Below are 21,760 nucleotides of genomic sequence, written 5' to 3'. Positions count from 1 at the left end.
GATCCAGTGGGGGTCCCTGCGTTCCATTAATGTTAAAGTGGGGGTCCACAGGAATCAAAAGGTTGGGACCCACTGGATTAGAGATTAATTAATTGCTTCTTTTTTTGTGAAAGTGAAAAAATAACATCTGCCCTCTTTGGCGGTTGTTTAATTAGGTTTCAAGCTCTTTCCCTGAATTAGAGAACATTGTGAGTAATAATGATATATATTTAAATGCCCTTTTGAAACATTAAGCAGATAGACTTGTAATAAATGGACACAGAATAATGTCCTCTGTTTTAAAACATGTAATTATTTTAACATATTTTTAGAGGTGTAGCATGATAATTTATACAATAGGAATTACATGTTTGCACTAGACGTGTATTTGTATATGAAATTTAATTTACTTAATAAAATATCTTTGCTATCTGTGAGTGCAAGGCATTAAGTTTGATTTATTTTTCCGAAATTAATCATCCTTTTCTGAAAATGGATAAATCTCCTTCTTCCTTCTTAAGAAAGTGAGCCTCGCAGTGGTGGACAATTACTCCTCAATTGCGAAATTTTCTTTTGTGGCCTTGATGGCTGTGAGGCAATTGTGAGTCACTTGAAAATTGTTTGAAAATTGTTTTCTGATTTGATACTGTGAGCCAGTGTGATGACCAATGTCGTTGACGGTGGGAGAGAGGCCCAGAGGGGTTTTATATGGTTTATATTCTGACGTCAGTAGCGCCTGGCAGTGCCACCGGGATCCTTACCTTCTCGCTCTAGTTTTGAAGAGATCTTCACAAATTCGAGGGAGTGTGGTGTTTTGCAAGTTGTGGTTTGTCGAAGTTGATGAGACCAGAGTTGATGAGTTGTCGTTGATAAATTGATGTATTGAACATTTGCTGAGTGTGGCGGGTGTGTGAGCTAGGAAACTATTGTACTGGCGCAAGCGGGAACACCATGTTTGCAGTAGAACAGAGGTCTAATCCAGAGCAGTTGTGCCCTCACAAATGCTAACAACAGTAGTCATGTCCCAAAAGCTTGAATTCAAAGACACATTGTGGTTAGAGATTTGGAGATCACACATATTAAAGGCAGTTTTCCGACTGCGGGATTTGAGATCCACTGACCAGAAGCAATACTTACAAAGTATGTGCATCTTGCGTGTCTGAGTATCTCACTGACGCTGTGGTCTGTAAGCGACAACAATGTTGTGTGCATGTAACTGAAGAATACTTTCATGCTGTGCAAGGTGAATACCAATTTACAACTACCTTCTAAAACGCAATGCAATAACACTAATCCTAGCCACCTGACCTCCCTGGGGCCACGGCTACAATATCCCCAGTCTCTGGGAGGGAATAAGCTCTTGAAGATGCTTGGTGTACAAGGCCTGGTCTGACAGGCAGGGGCGGCTCTCCCAAACTTCCTGCCCAACACTCGCTTGATGCAAGCACCAGATGGATGTAGAGGCTCAGGGGAGAGCTGTCGCCTTGAGGAAAACCTTGGTATCCAGAGTTTAGGCATCCCACCCGGGCGTGTCTCTGCAGACCACAGAAGAGCCACAAGGGAGACCTCCGGCAGTTGTTGTCCAGTACAAATTAAATACTGGTCTAGGGTACGCTGCAGGCCACCAGACCACCCATCTAGGACAGGGCTGGCCATCGTAGGTGCTGGGAGACAGATGCACGGCAGATATTTGGGATAATGCTGTCTATGTAGAGGAGCTCTATTCTGAAATATTGAATATAAATTTACCTTAGAGACGCAAGTCCCCAAAAGATTACTTGGATCTTTCCTTCCCGGACGTACATTGGGCATGCGTGATCTAGGAGAAACGATGACATCAAAAAAGTGATAATTCTCATAGAATACGCATTATATTCTTTTTTGTGCCAGCTAACAGACGTTTTTACCAGGAATCGAAAACTCAGTTTTAGCGCCGCAGGTAGGATGAAAGGCAGACTGATAACAACTTGAAGACTGAGTGTATCCCTATAATCATTCAGTTCCTCTATAACAATTCTGCAGCTTCGGTAAGACATGCAGTGTGCTACTCTTGAGTCATTTGTTCAGAGGAACTAAAGAGGTCTACAGTCAGTTTCCCAATACATAGAGTGAATTACGATTACATTAAAGTCCCAGGATGATTTGATTGAGAAAAAGAGTCCTTAGCAGTTTTATAAATGAGAATTTAGTGAGTCCTGCATGCGTGAAGTGGCAAGGCAGGACACTGATCCCGAGGCAAGCAGGGCATTGGCGAGTCATGAAGGTCATTAGCTGTAACTTGAAAGTGCCGGTGAAAGCCTAATCGGGTCGCCACACACAACTAGTGAAGCTGAAAGGGTAACACTCTGCTTTCATTTTGGAAATGGTGGGTAATTATAACCAATAATGTTTACCTCCTTGACCCAGATTGGGGAAAGGTTTTATGGTTCGGTTGGTTGAGTCTCTTACAAGCTATACAGAAGAACTTTTGGTTAGTTTCAGAAAAGTATTTTTTTTATTCGTAGACTGCCAATTTTGTAATTCTTTTGAGCACTTATAGGAATGTATTATTAGCTGACAGGTGCACTCAATGCTGGAATTTCAAACCGCGAGGGGCCTCAGTCATTACAGAAAGTGCTGCGTTTCCTGGTCTGATCCTCTGGGTGTCAGGCCTGCCTATCACTCCCCCGACCCATCTGCTCCTCCCTCGCATTCAGAGGCCTTCGTTTATCACATAAAGCCAGGATGCCTGCACTGATTTGCAAAGACAGGGCCATGTCAGCATCATTTGAATGTCCCTCCCTTGCTCTGCATGCAACACAGCAGTGAGATACTTTGTAAACGGCCCCTAGCGCTAGAACCATTGACTGATGGAGGCATTAAATATCCATGCTCTGTGGTGTGTTCATTTATTTATTAGGGCGGTCTTAAAGCATTTACTCGCGTCCTAAACTGTTTCCACATAGGCCACGAAAAGCACAGCAGGAAAATGCCAGTGGGATCCTGCCAGCGTTTTATTTCCTTCTCATAGCATTAATTAAAAAGCTGTGTCCACAGAGCAATGCATTTCCCTGCCTGTGTTCCACTGCTTCTCAAGGGGACCGCAGGGTGCGCTCATCACCGCTGCTCTGTCCTTGGCCCTTGTCAGCGCCATCTTGGGTTGGGAGCATGACCTTGCGCCCTTGCTTCCTTTACCTGGATGTCTCTGTGAGTTTTAAGCCTCCTGACTACTAACAGAATAGTTCAGCAAGCAGGTTGTTCAGACAAACACAAAAGACAATATGCTCTAATATTTTGTTGGCTTTGTTGATGTTTTTATGGTGACTGTAAGCCACGCATGGAACTTTGGGTTTACGATGTATGTTTTTGGTGGTGTGGCTTTGAGAAAACTTCAGCTTTCTCCCCAGCCTCATATAGTTAAAAAGTCACATCTAAGGCATATTTCCTTCTATGTGTAAATGGACAGAAGGGTTTTGTATCAACCTTCTTCATCCATTGGTCTGTTCAACTGTCATTCACATTTTTATTTCTGCCCATCAGAGGTAATAGCATGTGGCAATGGGCCAGCCCATCGCAGCCAATGCATTTCTTGCACTGGGTGGCGGCACGTTGCCTGATCACATGCAGTACAGCGCCAGGGCTGGCGGGTTAACATGTTACTTTGCTAATGCCTTTTTTACACCCCTTCTGAGTCCTTTTATGACTAATTTTTTTTTCCTTCTTGTGTGTTTAAACTATCTCTTCACTTAAGTGTTGCTCTGGCTTCAAAGAAGCTATTGATTCAGAAAGTAGTTGGATTTGGTTGGTGAATTTTATTCTGTCAAACATTTTAATTGTAATGCAGAGATGGTATTATCAAACACTTGGGTTTTGTACAGACATACAATACTTGTTCTGTTAACTTCTGATGCTCAGTAAATGTTGTTTCCCCCCAAAAAAAAATAGCTCTTCACTTAACAGAATTGAAAGCCAACAGTATCTTTACTTTCCATAATAAGAATATCATCTTTGCAGCATATGCTGCCGTCGATCAAAAGCTTTTCACACTCCTGACATCTAGCGTTGGGGGTGGGCATTGCAAGTTGTTTTTCTCTGAAGCGAGCTTTTGATTTGAGGTGATCTCTCCCTGAAACCCACAATGCACAAAGACTCCGGTTCAGACATGCTTTGAGAGCTCTGGGACTGTCGTGTTACAGAACACAGTTGCTCAACTCCATGGACCAGAATGAACTCCTTTGAGACACAAAGACACTGTACGTCTCTTGACCTTTTTTGAATCGATCTAGAGTGGACACTCTTGAGGCTAGATCATACGAGAATGCTTCCGGGGGGTTGAATTATGAAGACACAATATCACAGTTCTGCCCTAAATGCAAAAGCAAGTTCCTGTTGCCAGACCAGCATAAGGTCTGTAAACCTTTCCTAACAAAGGATGGAACTGTTCAACTTGTCAGGGTATAAAAACGCAGAAGATAATCAACTATAGGAGAGAAGGTTGGTGGACGCACTTGAGGACTCTGTGATGAAGCTCCCCCAAGCCACCAACCAAGCTGGACGTTGAAGATGTCAACAGCATATACTCTGACGGAGAGAGGGGAGGCCCATCCGGTATTTGGGGAGTCCAAATGGTATGAAGTACAGAATATGTATCTGCAGAGCACCCCGACTTCAGAGAGCAACCATTTCTCGAAATGACTCAGTGAAGCCCACACCCAGGACATAAGAACTACCTAAGTCATCCAAACCGTTCAAGGATCTTCCCTCTGGTGTTCAACCTCAACAGGAGTCTCAACTCCCTGGCAAATATCAGCATTGAGCGAGCTGGACTTGTAGCCCCAAGATGACACCGAAAGGGCCATAACAGCTGGCACCAAGCACCGTCCTCAAGACCACTTGGCCATGAACACAAATCTCAACACCAGAAAGGCTCCCACACCAACCCATCCCACCTCAAAACTCAGAGACTCCCTTTTGGCACCGAGATCATATCACCAACCTCAAAACCGAGGTCTCAAACCTGGCCCTGACACCAGACTCGACACCTAGTGACCTTACTTAGTCACAGGAATAGACGGGACAACTGGATATCAACAAAGAAGCAGTGGACTAGACACTGCAATAGGTGAATCTGCAGGTTGTAGCCTTTGACGAATGTGTGACTGCAAGGCCACCCTCGTTTACCTCTGCCATGTGGTATTTCCTAGTTTAGTACAGGGACCTCTTCAATTATACACTAAGCGCAGCTCCAATTAGCAGGAAAAAACAAGCATTTGCAATGCAATGGGTATCGCGTTTGCTCGAGTTAGAGCTATTAGCGTTGTAAATTCCTAACTGGACATTTCTTGCCAAATAAATTGAAAATGAAAAGTAAAACAGTTGACATAAGCGAGACGATTCAAAGCACCACGGCCACCATGAGCATGAAGGAGAGACACAAAAGGAAAAAGAAGTTTGATCGTAGTCAAATGCATCTACAAAAGTGCAATTATCCCTGTAACAGGGTCGATGGCCAAGGCGGTAACAAAACTGCCCCAAGGAGGGACAAACGTAAAGCATTTACCAATGATAACACAGGAATTTGAAAGGCAAGTCCATGAACGAGTGATAGTGATGGGCGTGCGGTTGGTGTGGTTAAAAGCCAACATATAGATTATAACATGTCAAGGAGCTTGCGCGCTCGACCTAAAAAGACCTATACCAATGGGTGTGGTCTGCGTGTTTGCCTGCTTGAACTGTAAGATGTATGATTTAAGAATCTAGGGAAAAAGGCTCCCTCATCCTGAAAAGACCACAGGCCCTTTGGGGCCAATTGTTGACCTAATAGATGTGGTAGTGATTGTGACTCCCAGGCATTGCTAAATATATTGTTTAATCACACCGTCATCCTCATAATTAAATAAAGGTATCTCCTAGTGAGGGTTCCTGGGATTTTTAATCTCTGTGTCTTGTGTTAATCCCACCCCAACCCTCATTCTTATGGACTCCCAGTTATTTCATTGGTGAATTTGACCCTCCACTAGAGAATACGTAGGACGGCCGGTGATGTAGCATGACACCGGGTGGGAGTGAGATCATACTTGTCACATTTTTTTAATGTTTTGCAAGTGGTTTGGCCTAAGGTTCTACTTTGTTTACTTTGACTAATGCAAGTTATTGCCAAGGTCCACAGGGTCTCCTAGAATTGGAGAAAATTCCTATGGTGACCTGATCAGGCCTCATTCGCCTTTTTTATGCATTTTAATAGAACCTCCCTACCATTTTCTCCGAGCCCCCTTAATTTTCCTCTTCTCACATTCACTCCAGTTCATCAGCTGAGGTTGATGACTTGTAAATTGAAAGGTCCGAGTTTGAGCCGCTGGGATGATCGAAAGAAGTTGCACTTGACGTTCAGTCAGAGAGGAAAGGCTCTACCTTTCAAGCACATGCAAAGCATTGAAGGCGTTGTCCTCCTGGTGTTCAGTCATGGGTATAGACCCCATTTAGGAAATCCATATACAATTTCAGACTTTTTAAGGGACAGTCTTGCAAAAGGCCTATCTCTGTCTACTTTGAGGTCCTAATGGGAGGCAATAGAGTCTTGCAAGGAAACCCGGGGCAATGTTTCAAGTGTTTCCCCTCTGGTTAAAAAGTATATCAAAGGTTTCAGATTAAAACAAAACCTTTTGTTTCCACTCTAAGTCCTTCTTGAGATCTTTCCACCGTTAGAGGATTGGCAGAAGGAACTGTTTGAACCCTTACAACAGGCAGACATTTCCTGGTTGCTAGCTAAGGTTGCATTTTTAATTATAATCAATTCTGCAAGATGTCTGGGTGAAGTATCTTCATTGTTGATCACTTTTCCGTATCTAAAATGTTTTCCTGACAAAGCGGAATTAGGATCAGTCAATCTCCTGTGGCTCAGACTCTAAGGGACAAAAAGGCCTTAGATGGATATGTTAAGCCCCTTCTTATGCTTATGCCTCTGTAGGCCTGGAAGTACCTGGTAGTGTATTACCAAGGTCAACTAGAGCAGTGTCAGCCTCATGGGCATAAGTGGAAGGCGTTTCACTACAAAATATTTGTAGAGCGGCCAAATGGGCTTCGTCTCTTACTTTTCTGTACTACTATAAATTGGATTTGTTTTATTATAATACTGGCTATTTTGTTTTTTTTGTCTTAAATACAGCAAATTGTTGAAATATATTTTTGCATCATATAATTGTGTGACTGTACTCATTGCTTTGATATAGCCTCATATGTGACAGCTAGGACGATAAGGACAGACGTTTGGGCAATGAACAAATTACTTACCAGTACTTTTCATTATCCTTAGGATACTCCTCCTTGCCCTAGCAACAACCCGCCCTCATGAGACACAATTGCATGTGGCATTTTTGTAAAGCCTTGGGCTGGAACAAATACATAAATTGACTCGAATGTGCAACTATAGCACCTCCGATTACTTCTTGTAACCAATCTCTGTACTGTGGAACATTCCCAAACCTGCAAATTATCCTTGCTATGGTTAGCGCTGTTACACAAAATTATTGAACTCTCTTCAAAAGCGCGTTGAAGGCCCCCAGCCTTCTTTTGCTATTTATGGTGTCTTTATTTAACGGATGCATTAAATAACTCAATCTTTGTTAAATTTTGGCAGGTCGAAATTTTACGTACCATGTGGATTTTAGTGCATTAAACATGAAAATCTGCATGTTATTCCCCATAAAATCATAATAGGAATTATGTATTGCACCTGATAAATAACATACCATGTGATATTGTTAGTTTTAGGGGTGATAAATAATGCCTCAACTTAAAATCCGGCCCATTGACTTTAATCCCCCCCCACCCCCACAACAAAAAATCAGGTTTAATGCCAGAAGCATGGCTCATCCTATTGTGTAGTCAGGGTATTGTGCGCTTTAATCGGTCCTTTTGTAAACAAAGACATACACAGCATGTCCTTTCCCCATTTATGTACCACAGGCCTTGTGGATGCCAGGGAGATGTAGCTTCTTCAACATCAGAAGTACCTTCTCAGTGGCACAGCTCCACCTTGGTACAGCCTCTCAGTGACACAGCTCCACCTTGGTACACTTTTTCACTGACACAGCCCCACCTTTGAGTGGCCTTCTCAGTCATAGCGCTCCACCTTGGTACACATTCTCAGTGACACAGCCCCACCTCTGAGTAGCCTTCTCAGTGATAGCGCTCCACCTTGGTACACCTTCTCAGTGATACAGCTCCACCTCTGAGTGGCCTCCTCACTGATAGCGCTCCACCTTGGTACACCTTCTCAGTGACACAGCTCCACCTTGAGTGGCCTTCTCAGTGATAGCGCTTCACCTTGGTAAGCCATCTCAGTGACACAGCTCCACCTTTGAGTGGCCTTCTCAGTGATAGCGCTCCACCTTGGTACACCTTCTCAGTGACACAGCTCCACCTTGGTACACCTTCTCAGTGACACAGCTCCACCTTCATACACCTTCTCAGTGACACAGCTCCACCTTTGAGTAGCCTTCTCAGTTATAGCACTCCACCTCAGTACACCTTCCCAGTGACACAGCTCCACTTTTTAGTGGCCTTCTCAGTGATAGTGCTCCACCTTGGCATGCCATCTCAGTGACACAGCACCGTCTTTGAGTGGCCTCCTCAGTGATAGCTCTCCACCTTGGTGCACCTTCCCAGTGATAGCCCTACACCTTGATACGCCTTCTCAGTGACACAGCTCCACATCTGAGTGGCCCTCTCAGTGATAGTGCTCCACCTTGGTATGCCATCTCAGTGACACATCGCCACCTTTGAGTGGCCATCTTAGTGATAGCTCTCCACCTTGGTGCACCTTCTCTGAGATAGCGCCCCACCTTGGTATGCCACCTCAGAAACTGTCCTCCACCTTCGTATGACCTTTCTGTAACAGTGCTCTACCTTTGAAAGCTCTCTCATTGACAGAGATCCGCCTTGGTACAACTGCTCAGTGACACAACTCCACCTTGGTACACCTGCTCAGTGACACAGCTCCACCTTGGTACACCTGCTCAGTGACACAGCTCCACCTTGGTACACCTGCTCAGTGACACAGCTCCACCTTGGTACACCTGTTCAGTAGCACAGCTCCACCTTGGTACACCTGCTCAGTGACACAGCTCCACCTTGGTGCACCTTCTCAGTGGCACAGCTCCACCTTGGTACACCTGCTTAATGGCACAGCTTCACCTTGGTACACCTGCTGAGTGACACAGCTCCACCTTGGTACACCTGCTCAGTGGCACAGCTCCACCTTGGTACACCTGCTCAGTGGCACAGCTCCACCTTGGTACACCTGCTCAGTGGCACCGCTCCACTTTAGAATGCCTTCTCAATGACCGTGCCCCACCTTGGTTTTAGGTTTATATAATAAATGTAATAACCCATGTTGTAAAAACACATCATATGTGACGTCAAGAAATATGCTGGATACCGTTTATACCAATGAGCATTAACAAAATCACTACTGGTTGATTGGCGGAAGATTTCTTGAGTACCAAAACACTTCTAATATGAACAATACTCAATTGCAAGATAGTGCTCTGTGATCTTGTCTAGCTCTAGAACCTGTAGCACCAAGGAGAATGGATCACGGATACAATATTGTTGTAAAAAATATAATTGACAAAAATAGCATGTCAAATATATTGTTTAGCACAAGGTCATGCTCTTATACGTATAATGGTAAGTACCAAAATATCGGAAAAAATATTGATGACACTAATATCGTCCAAAAATATACACAAATATCGTTTTTTTTCTTTTTAAATAGAAATAGAGTTTAAAGTAGTAAACATTAAATATTTTGATATATATATTAATTAATTTAATATCATGTAAATTAAATACATTTCATTAATATTTAATAACTGTATACAAACATATACTTATATGAACATATATATATATATATATATATATATATATATATATGGTTTCTGCATATATATATGTGTGTGTGTATATATCTATATCTGTATATAAAGTAACAATAAAATATTTATTTTACATATTACCTTTTGTAATTTTTTTAACCTATTTCTATGCATATATATGCGTGTGCGTGTATATATATATATATGTGTGTGTATATGTATATATATATATGTGTGTGTGTGTGTGTGTGCATTTGTGTTTTTGCGTGTAATATATACTCGTTAAAACCATAAATAATAAAAGCAGGTGACTAAGAAAAAACTATTAATGTAGACAATGTAGACAATAAATAAAATATTAAAGATGAAAAACCCCAATAATATATTTACTAAAAATATTATAAACTTAAAATATAAAAAACAAACAATTATTGATAATCTATTTTATCAATATTATGAAAACTATTGGAGTCTAAGAATATTAAAGATATTATTCCCTCTCTAGTCCATGCAACAGTAGGGAAAGTGTGGGACATCGAACAGGTTAAGTTTACTATTCCTACTTCAGTCACCGCAATAGTAGGGAAGGTGTTGGTCTTTGAAGACGTAAAATGTACTATTCCCATGCCAATCTGTGCAACAGCAGGGAAAGTGTTGAACTGTAAAGAGGGTAATTTTACTATTCCCACTACATTCTAAACAAAAGTAGTAGAAGTATTTCACTTCAAACGCATTATTATTATTACATATATAAGTAACTCCATGAATGTAGAAAAAATATTAATGTTTTAATATTTTTTTTATTAAAATGAAATATATAGATATGTATTTAAAATGAAAAGCAATTAATCAATATACATAATTACTCAATAAAAAAAAAAAAATAACAAATATGTGTTGTTCAATTAATTATAAATTCCCTTCCCACCTTATACCCCTCCAAACGTTGCCCACACCGAAAATATAAAAAAATAAGTATTCCATAATTTATATATTTAAAATCAATTAAATAATGAACTAACAATTAGTAATTAATTGTTAATTCATTATTACTTAATTAACTTCCCACCCTATACCTCTACAAACAAAGCATCCTGCAACTAAGATATAAGTGAAATAAATCAGTATTCCATATTTTACATAATTAAAAAATAATTAAAAAACAATTAAATAATTATTAAAAAATGAATACCGTTTAACTAATTATTACTTAATTAACTTACCACCCTCTACCCCTACAAGCCTACAGCTTGAAAATAACATATAACAAAAATAAATCAGTATTACATAATTTACATAATAAATATCAATCAAATAGTTAAAATTAAATGTACTAAGTAATTTATAATTATTACCTAATTAACTTCAATCCTATCCCCCTACAAACTCAACAACCCACTATGACACTATTAATCATTATTAAAAATTAAATAACAAATTCTAAGTCACTTAAAATTATAAGCTATATTTTAAAAAATATTAACATTTATATAAACACTAGTGACATAAAATTAATATATCAAATAAGACACATTAATGTAATTAAAAAAAGATTTTTAACCACTGTATTATTGAAAACATGGATATTAGTTAAAACACTGTTACCTCAAAAAACTATATTTTTGTCAACGAAATTCATGCATCACAATATTTCTTTGTCATGACATGTCATTTCCATTATTTCTGTCTCCCGTTATTTTTAACTTTATAATTTGTCCAAGCATTGCAGAGAGACATATTTGTCTGCATATTCAGCCTGGTAGGCAGAAAATGAAGAATTCTAAAGCTATTTCCCAGTGCCTTTCCAAGTGCTGCCCACCTTGTAAGCTTAGGAACATTCTAGCTCTACATCAGAACTCTATGATCTTCACAGTCAGGTGCTTTGGAAACAAGGTGTAGTGACATATGGACTGATGCTGTAATGAGGCTTGTCTCTGCCTTTAACTATGAAAACTCCTGAGTAGATATCGGCCAGCCAGCAGCCAATCAAAATGCACCATTTCAATATTGTACGCTTGGCTGATTTAAGTAATAATTTTCTCCTAGTGGTGCATTGTAAGTCTAGTCTAGCACGTCATTAGTTTTGGTGGCCAGTTTGTGACACAATGTGGTTCAGATCTAAGGTGTGACTACCTCTTTCCAGGTCATTACATTACAGACATTGTTTCTAGTCTGGGACTTTGGTCTGATTACCTAATGCATCCTGGGTGTTGTGGTTTTAATTTGCTTCTATTGACCTAATAAGACTAACTCACATGAAGAAAATTATTTGTAGGTGAAAAGCTCAGGACTGGAAACAGTGCCTGTAATGACCTCAAGTGAGGTGGTCACGCTTTCAGGTGCGGCTAAATGGTTCCAAAAAGGCACAGCTAGATTAACGCCAAATAGATTGAGGGAATTAAATAGATTTTGGACTTCTGGTAGCAAGCATGAAAGGAATATCTCGTCAACTGCATTTAAGAGATTAACTTGCTTGTCATACTTCATAACTTTGAATACTTGAAAACAATCCTTAGCAAAGCCAATAGGTCTTGCCATACCAAGCTGGTGAGGCATTTATTTTTTTAATGTTACAAGGACATGTTACAAAAATATAAAAGTATAAAAAAAATATGCCTCCTAAACCTGGCACCCTATGCCTGCAATAACAATGTCCAGCTGAATAACAAAAAAAATAATTGCATTCAAACTTAATGACACAGTGTGGACCCTTCCTAGCAACTGAGTGTACCTAGACAAGCTATAGAAATCCTATTTAGTTGTAATGCACATCACAGGAAAATATGAATTTTATTGGCCTAAGGAAAATGTACCATTGTGTCTGAATTACTTTAACATAAGAAATAGTTTAAACACACTTGGATGCCTAAAAAATGAAAAAGGGTGTCCTCACCACTGTTTGCACTATCAACACACACTTTTGGCCTGATTAGGAGTTTGGCAAACAGGTCTTCCTTTCCGCTGAACTTCCAACGGGAAGGTTGCCGCCACACTGACGACCTCCCTGCCGGACTCATTACGATTTTCCCTCTAGGCTGACAAACAAAAAGCGATATTCCCACCCGTCAACCTAGCAGGAAACCGACAACAGCATTGTCTCCGGCTCGACACTGAGCCAGCAGCAATACTGTCGTTGCAGGGGGCACCAGCACCCATGCAATGTTCACTCTGTGCAGCTGGGCAGGGGGATGGGGACCTGTGTATGGGCAGTGCAGGGCCCCCCTGGAGCCCCCTGCACCTGTTCTCCGCCAACTATTTCATGGTGGGAAAACCACCATGAAAAAGCTAGTAGAGAACTAGGTTGTAATCATTAGTGTGGTGCTGCAGGCAGCATCTACCTGGCTGATTGCGATTTCCGTCACAGTCAAGATCACCGATCCCAGCGGAGACGGTGGTACCCTGGCAGTTGGACCGCCAGGGTCTTAATGTAGCGGCCACAGCAGCAGCTGTCCTGACTGTCAACGCGAGGCTGGCTGTCTTAAGACCGCCAGCCTCATAATGAGGCCCTTTATGTGAATGAGCAATGCTACTTTATAGAACAGCACATAAATAAAGTGAGATCGAAGTGCGTAAGTTGATCCATTTAATGTGTTTGTATGGACATCAATGCTTGTGCCACAACCTCCTGTTGTGTTGGTGGAAGCATTCAACTACTCCATTGCAATCGGTACATAGAGCCAGCTCTCACCGGCTCCTTTCTCCTCTCCTCTCCTCTCTTTAGGATGTGGACTGAACTATCACAAGAGATGTGCATTCAAGATCCCCAACAACTGCAGCGGGGTGAGGAAGAGACGCCTGTCCAACGTTTCGCTGCCTGGTCTGACGCCCATCCGCACTGTGTCGGCCGAGCTCTCACCCACCATCCCGGATGAAGCACTTCTGGTAGGTTTACATCTGCGCATTGTTGGGGTGGGTAAATCCATTCTGAGGCGTTGGTGTTGCCAAATTTGTGGTCCCTTGAAAGCAAAGGCAGTACTTTGCCACCAACCTTCAGATAAGAAGTTTATTGTGTGTATATGTGTGACCACGCGCATCTGTGATTCTTGGCTGACTTTCGGGTGCGGTATGTGGTGATGGTGAAAAGTGGCACATTGGGGCCAGATTACCTTGAAGTTCTCTAGTGCTGGACAAGCTTCTCCCTCTGCCCGCGAGTGCTCCGGAGGACACATGGGGTGTGGTGTCCATGTCATTCCATTCTCACCAGGAGCACTAGTAGTGTGAGAGTGGTGCTTACCTCCCACTTCAGTGCCTTTTCCTGTTCTAAGAGTAATGATACCACCCGGTGTTGTAGCAGTGGTAGGGGGTGGGTGAAGTAGATCTGCCAGGACCACCGCTCAGACCTCCAGATCAGTCACTCACAGAAGAACTGGAGACAACATCTGACATTGTGCTCTGAGGCAGTAAAGATATCTCCACTTCCTATTTTGAGATGGGCTGCTCCCTTATTTGTTGAAAAGGAGTCCGAGTGAGCAAGGATCCTGCCTTATGCCAACTTGGCAGAGTGGGGCAAACAGCAGAAAATTGTGTGCTCAACTTGCTTTTTTAGCCTTTGTCCAGGTTAGAGGTCAAAGTGGGTAGGAGCTGTTGGAAAGGCGGATCCCAAGCTCATATAATGTTACCTTAAGAGTCCCTATACTTGTTGATTAAAAAAACGACTGCTCTTCCATAGTTAATGACAATTGCAAGGCTGATAGGAAAGGAGGAGTCTTGTGAAGCAAGAGTAGGGACAGAAAGATTTTTTAAAAAACAAGCATTGGCAAAGCCAATAGGTCCCGCCTCTGGAAACTATTGGCTTTGGCAATGATTTTTAGCGATGCTGTATATTATCCGTAATGCTGTGCAGTATGGCTAGAGTGGAGAAAAAAAGCTGATGTAAGCATGCGTACATCACGTGAGAGTCCTTTTACTTTTTAGTTACCAGATTAGATGGTTAAATAAACAAAAATTAGTGCAAAGGCATTTTTTAAAGCTGATGATGGAAGTAACATAAAGGGTGTGGGAAATGAAAGCAACATGGAGGGTGCAGGTGAGGGAACTGCAAGCAGTACGCAGGGCGGGGTGGAAACAACATTTAGGGCAAGGCACCAATGCAACACAGACGGCGTGGGTGGGGAGAAGAAACATGGATTGTACGACTGGGGTGAAGCAACACACAGAGCAGGAGTTGGAAGCAGCATGGATGGTGGGTGAGAAATACACAACATGGCAGAGAGAGGGACATGTAGAGAACGGGGGAAAGCGAAGCAGACGGGCGACAGACAGCAACATGGACCTGAGGGGGCGGAACACACTGGAGTGAAAGAACCACAATGGCAGACATAAACGAGGGCGATCGCAAGATGATACTTAACCAAAAACAAAAAAAAGTTGTGTCTGAAAATCCAGGAGCAGAAGGACACAAGTAATGAGGCCATGCTCCAGTGGAGGGACAAATGCAAGAAGAGGAGAACAAGCCCACAAGCTAACAAATCAAAGCATGCGAATGAGACTGACAATGAAGCCAGCCAATGGTAAGCAATGGGCAGGCTGTAAGCATGACTGAACTGGCCAGCCGAGCAAGCAGGCAATCTCCCGGGAGGCTGGAGCCCCAGGAGGCTGGTTTTGACACTTTGAGGCCAGTTTCGGCCTGCGGGAGTGGTGGTGCGCATTAAGAAATCCCAGCGGCATCTTGAAAGAGTTGCTCAGGATCAAGCACGCATTAGCACGTCTGCACATGGGGGCTGCATTTATCATTTTTGCCAGGGCTGCTTTAAGTTCCCAGTCCAGCACTGACTGCAAGTTGCTAATATTGTCTCTTCGCAAACAGACAGCCTACACCGTCTCCTGGGCGAGATCTAAACACCGGGCCTTCTCGTCAAGGTGACGGCTCCTTGAAGGAACCGTAAGTGAGTGTAATTGGTTAATCAGCAAATCCAAAGGCTGCTTGGGAGCCAAAATAGGCTTTAATTGAAAGAACCATTTGAATTCCCATGGTGACAAAGAGTTAGTCTTTTTGAGGGTACTCTAAAGCTCTTACCATCTCCTGAATGTGCCCTTTACACAGAAACATATAAAAAAGGTTTGCACTAGGTACAGTCTGATATCGTGTTACTAAAAATGTAACTTTTGAAAGCTCTGTAAGCACTTCAATGTTGAATCTTGTTGGAAATTTTGTGGCAGCCTATCTGATAAAGTGTGCAGCCTGCTGTCGTACATTTGTCAAACTACGGCTGCCTATTTGATACTATGGGCAATCCACTTTTTAAACTAATGACTTACATAGTCACAGTACTTTGTGCAATAGGCTGGGACCTCATAGCACCACAAGTGTGCGTCATTATTCCCACTGCACCAACTTGGGTATAAAGCAGTGACCTTCTAGTCCTCTGAAGTGATTGCAGTAACCAACTGAGCTTTTCCACCAGAAATGTTTTTTTTCTCATACATTAGTTTAACTTGCATTGTTTTTTTCACTCTAAGGTGTGCCATTTATAAGTTTGCTGCAGTTACTAACGGGCAAAAGGCCAGTGAATAGGTTGCAGAATATTTTGTTTCTTTCAGATACGTGTCTCACCCCACCCCCACTGGTCTGCCCTTATTATTCTCAGGATATGCACTTAAATCGATGGTCCAGGTTCACAAAAGCAGCCGGCACGTCACAAAACAGGCGGAAGGTAACTGGTCCCACTTTGGGTTCCGTGCCGCCCTTATAAACCCACTTGGAGTGACGTCATCATTATGTGTCCCCCCGACATTGCTTCGGCCCCACCAGGTATAGGTGGAAGAAGGCAAGTGCCTGTTATCTCCTCTACGTCCCTTCCATCATAATTTCCAACAAGTCCCCCATGGTGCTCCCCACCACAATCCCAAGGGCCATGGGTCACACTTGGAGGCTCTGAAGACCATGTAGGACATTATGGTGATATGCCTTCTACCATGAGCCCCTCTCTAGGCCACATGAGACAGGCCATGGGCCGCTGAAAGAATTCTTCCTTTGAGAAACCCCCATACCTGCTTGTGTTCACTCCAGAAAAGCTCCCAGATGTTTGCGGCAAACCCTCTTCTCAGAGGTGCTGTATGCCCTACAGAGCTCACTTTTTTTCAGTCAAGGATGACTGTGATCCGCGCTGATGGTCAAAGCCGGCCTGTGGCTCTTCATACACCCCAAAGTCACTGTCTCCCTCTTACTGTGACTTTACTCGCCTCCCACAAAACTACTACTACACTGAGTCACTCTTGTGCTATGGCCATTGTGTGGGACCTGTGCATAGTCACTCTGATCTTCTTATCACATCATGACATAAGAAGTCTTAGTCCTTCGGATACCTTCTTACACACATATACCCGCTTACTCAAGTGTGTTACGCACCTTTCATATGAACCCTTCCTGTTATCATCCAGGATGCCAGCTACACATGGTCATGAATTATAACTTTATTACACAACCTGTAGTCACTACTATCTTGGTACCCTGTTATCCCAAAAGGCCAAGTCATTGGTGAAAGGTCTGCTGTACAAAAACTGTGTAACTTAATAAGACATATCGACTCTTCTTCTGTGACCTCTGTGTAATATGCTATAAGTTTATTAGACCGTCAGTTGTTGCCCCTCTCCTCTGACCTCACCTACAAACAGCCGCTCTGTTCCAATAATGTAGTGCTCTAATAATCTACTCAGTGGTTCCCAACCTGTGGTCCAGGGACCCCTGGGGGTCCGCAAAGCCTCCTCAGGGGGTCTGCGACTACTTAGAAAATTAAATAATATTAACAGATTAGGTCCCCAGCCTTCAGTAATGACTCAGTGGGGGTCCCTGGATTCCAATAATGATTCAGGGGGGTCCCCAGGTTCCATTAATGAAAAAGTGGGGGTCCACAGAGAGGTCAAAATGCCTTTGATGACTGTCAGGTTTAAGCACATTACACAGCCAGAAATAATAAACTAATAAACCCACATGAATAAAAGTAGCATGACAGCACACATACATGTTGAGATATGGAGTAATTTAAGCAAATCTCGTTCAGCTTTCTAACTTCCCATGCTGCCAATATGTACAGCTAGTGGCCTGAAATTAATTAATCTCGCATGGACAGTCACTTTAAAGAAGCCAAATTATTTGTTTTTTAAAAACAAATACAGATAGTAAACAAAATATTTTCTGTCTGTATTTATCTGTAAAGATCAGTAAAAACGGAAAACAGGGAGCGCTACATATAATTAGCCGAGCTACATATGTATGTGCTACATATGTATGTGTATTATGTGACTTACAGCCACTGTAGTCCCCCTCCTCTTATGACCCCCAACTATAAACCTTCCAGCTCTTCCTGTAGCCTAGCAGACCACAATAAAGTCCCTAAACTCCTACACCTGTCTTAGACCTCTTTAGTCACTCTCCTCAGAAATTGAGTACCCCAACTATTAACACCCAGGCCCCTTTATGACATTGGCAGTCCTAAGACCTCCAATGCCGTGGTGGCGTTTGGACCGCCACATTACGACCTTGGCGGTCAGATTGCCAGGGTACCGCCGTCCCCACCAGGAACATGGTTCCCGGCGGCAGTCGGAGTCATGGTCAGCCACGGCCAGGCTGTGTTCAGCGCCGCCGCGCTGCTCACGAGTCCAGTTTCTGTCAGCCGTTCCATGGCAGGGACCCCACCATGGAAAGGCTGGTGGAAACACAGTGCAGGGGGCCACAAGGGGCACCTGCACTACCCTTGACCATGTCATGGGCAGTGCAAGGCCCCTCCCTGCCCAGCACCATCAGAATACCTGCTGTGCAGACAGTGTGCATTCCGAGAAGGCCGGAGGCTCCCTCTGTGCAACAGCATTGGTCTCGGGTTCATATGCTGCTGCATTGTTTCCGCTGGGCCGACCAGCAGAAAACACCAAATATGGAGGCTTTCACCAGTCAGCCCAGCAGAAATGTCATAATGGGGCCAGGGGAGACCAACACCTCTGCGGTGGTCTCCTCCCCGTGATGTTTGGCGGTCGGCTCGGCCGACCTCCAAACTCATAATGAGGCTTTCAGTCTCCTTCTATAGCCCAGCATACCACAGTGAAGTCACCGGATTCCTATAACTGTTTTACTCCTCTTTCAGTCACTCAACTCTCATGGACTTACCAACTATAATTCCTCTCCTTCTGTTGCCTTATTTCACACCTGTAAACAAGGATTACCTCGCTATATCCATTCCACTCCTTTACTGTTTTTGTAGTTACTTTTTTTATAGCATTTCATCGTCTGAGTATCCGAACCCTGCCTCTGTTTTTTTGTTTGTTTTGGTATTAAAGTTGTAGCTTCTTGTGTATATAAACATAGGTTTTACTCCTGAAAAGAAGTGGTTTTGATGCACTATGACGCTTGGTTAGTTTAGGGTTGGTGGGTATAAGTAGGGCAAGCCTTTGCTTCTGTCTTTCATCGTAGTCATTCCACGTTGTGTTGGTGGAACAGATCTTTGGGAGCATGGTGTGATATATTACATAGCATTTTTAGGCCTTGCCTGCTAAACAGTGCATACGCGGTCTGTTGCAAGACATATTGTGGGCTTATCAAGAACAGAGAGGGTCTTGGAGCCCATTACTTTCCATTGGTGTGTTTTCCTGTCATTCTCATTTACCTGCTTTTCATCTGTGCCCCATTCTGCCACTCTTGTGTTTGTGCCTTTCTGGAGCATTGCATCCTAACCATCACTTGTGATTGACTGGCTTCTAGGCATCCACTGCTTGCTTTTGAAGCACTACCTTTTTACTTTTCAGTGAAACACTCCATGAGAGTGCAAGTTTCTTTACAGCTTCTCCCCCGTACTTCGTGTTGCTCTCTCTGTCGTCCATGGGCTTCTCCCTTGCATATTCCACATTGCTTTCTTCTCCATTGCTTCCCCTCCCCACCCCAGCCCTCTGTGTTGCTTACACCATCTGCACCATCTAAACTAGCACGTTGCCTCTCCTCCCTTCCCCGGGATTACTCCTTGTTACCTGCTTACTTGTGTACTTCTGCCCCACCCGCTGCACTTTGCTCTCACCCATTGCGTCTCCTCCCCATGCTCTCTGTGTTGCTTCTGCCTTCCGGGTTGCTTCAGTTCCCCTGTTGCTTCCACTTTCCCATTTTATTTTTAAAAAAGAATGCTTTTGCACATTTTTTTTTTTTTCTTATTAGTTACCAACCTGTGTCAAATTGGGTATAACTAAACAGGAACAAAAGAGTGTGTGTCATTCTCTTGGCTGACGCATGGGTGATGCAAGCGCCTAACAAATAGATGACTGGGTTTGGAGAACTTGTTTATAAGCATTGGTACATTCTTGAATAGCCCTGACAAAGTCTGCTGGCATATCCCAAGCTTAGACGAAACACGTGTTGACATGGCAAAGATTTGAGAAACGCTTAATGAAAATAAAGGCTGTTGGTGGAACATTTACTGCACGACTCTGCATTGATTTATTTTGGAGTACTCGAAACATTGCTTATGATTAGGACTTCAGAACCACCCTACAGTTGTTGGCCAAAGACCACCAGCACAGTGACAACATCTTGCATGCCAGCATCACCGCTTTCCACCCGCCAGTCATCTTTCTGCACCCTACTCCAAAATGTAGAGAAGCATGACCACCTCACCTCCCACACGTTACTCCCTTATTTTACTCCCACCTGCAGAAACCATACTTGCCCCTCTACTAGACTGCATGATCTTTAAGATCTGCTGTGTCATCTTCATGACAGTCACCTTCAAGATGCTATCCTACCTGCTGAAGCAAATCACCATCACCGGCGGTCAATGCAAAACACAAAGCCATGACATCATAGACTAAACGTTAAAAGTTCCAGAAGGGAAAGATACAGACGTCAATTCTTCTCAAACCATACCTCCAGGATCTGGAATAACATCCGACCACAGATGAAGCTCGCTCCCTGTCTCCTCAATTCCAAGAAGAGCTGAAAACATCTTCTTTTCAAGGAACATCTCATTCACCATTGTCCCCCGGGCTGAACTCAAATAGAATTTATATGTAATTGTCCCCTACCATACTCTGTAGTAATCAAACCCCCCCTTTAATAAACTGCACTATGATCCTTCACACCTAGGTGTGGCAATACATACATAGCTATAGAGGAGCGGGGGTGTTGTGACTAGCTTGTAGTTAGCCAGATGGGTTTTAGGAAGCATGGGGTGTTGTGAGAAAGTTGTGGTCAATCCACTGGAGAATCACACCTTGCTTAGGATGGTTGTAGCACTTGAATATGTCCTTGTGGAATTTATAGAGCACAAACTTAGCTATGCAGCAGTTGAGTGCTGTACTTTCTACGGGGTATGAGTAGGGCAGTTTGAAGAGATGCATAAAGAAGGTGGGGGTACAGAGGGTTTACAGAAGGGAAGGCCTGGAGAGAGGAAGACTACAAAGGGAAAATAAATTTAAAGATAATCACATCAGGCATTTTTATAGAGTGCAATTTCTTCCCACTGGGTTTTGTTTTGGTATTATAGCCTTATAGCCCTTCATAGCGGGATATACCGGCCATTAAAGGCCCGCTCCAGTGCTAAAAGGTCCGAGCCGAAGACGTGGGCCTTTAACAAGGGAGCGGGACTTCAATAGCCGGTGTAGCCCAGCTATACTTAAAGAGATGGGTCTTCTGTTCGCATCTAGGGTGGAGTACATTGGAATGAGGTGTTATTAAAGAGATAGGTTATTAATTTGCATCCAGGTAGGGTTACTTTGAGACAAGATGTTACTTAAAGAGATTATTTTTTTGTTCGTGCCCAAGAAGGGTTACTTTGGGACGAGTTGTTACTTACAGAGAAGGGTCTTCCGTTCACATAAGTAGAGAGTTACATTGGAATGAGGTGTTGCTTAAAGAGATGGGTCTTCAGTTCATATCTGGAGTGGGTTAAAGGAGGATGATGTGTTATTTAAGGAGATGGGCCACGAGTTTGCACCCAGGGAGAGTT

At 43.0% G+C, this 21,760-nt stretch overlaps 1 protein-coding gene across 2 annotated transcripts in view; it reads left to right on the top strand.

Annotated features, from left to right (window-relative positions):
• PRKD1 (protein kinase D1) overlaps window positions 1-21,760 on the top strand; it is a 720,579-nt gene that overhangs the window by 458,865 nt on the left and 239,954 nt on the right. For both annotated transcript variants that reach the window (XM_069209053.1, XM_069209052.1), the window contains exon 4: window positions 13,561-13,721. In XM_069209053.1, coding sequence (XP_069065154.1) covers window positions 13,561-13,721 — 161 coding nt within the window. The remainder of the gene's footprint in view (window positions 1-13,560; window positions 13,722-21,760) is intronic.

Source organism: Pleurodeles waltl, chromosome 9 (genome assembly GCF_031143425.1).
Source record: "Pleurodeles waltl isolate 20211129_DDA chromosome 9, aPleWal1.hap1.20221129, whole genome shotgun sequence".
NCBI lineage: Eukaryota > Metazoa > Chordata > Amphibia > Caudata > Salamandridae > Pleurodeles > Pleurodeles waltl.
Note: the sequence above shows the minus strand (reverse complement) of the source record. Positions and strands in the feature narration are given on the sequence as shown.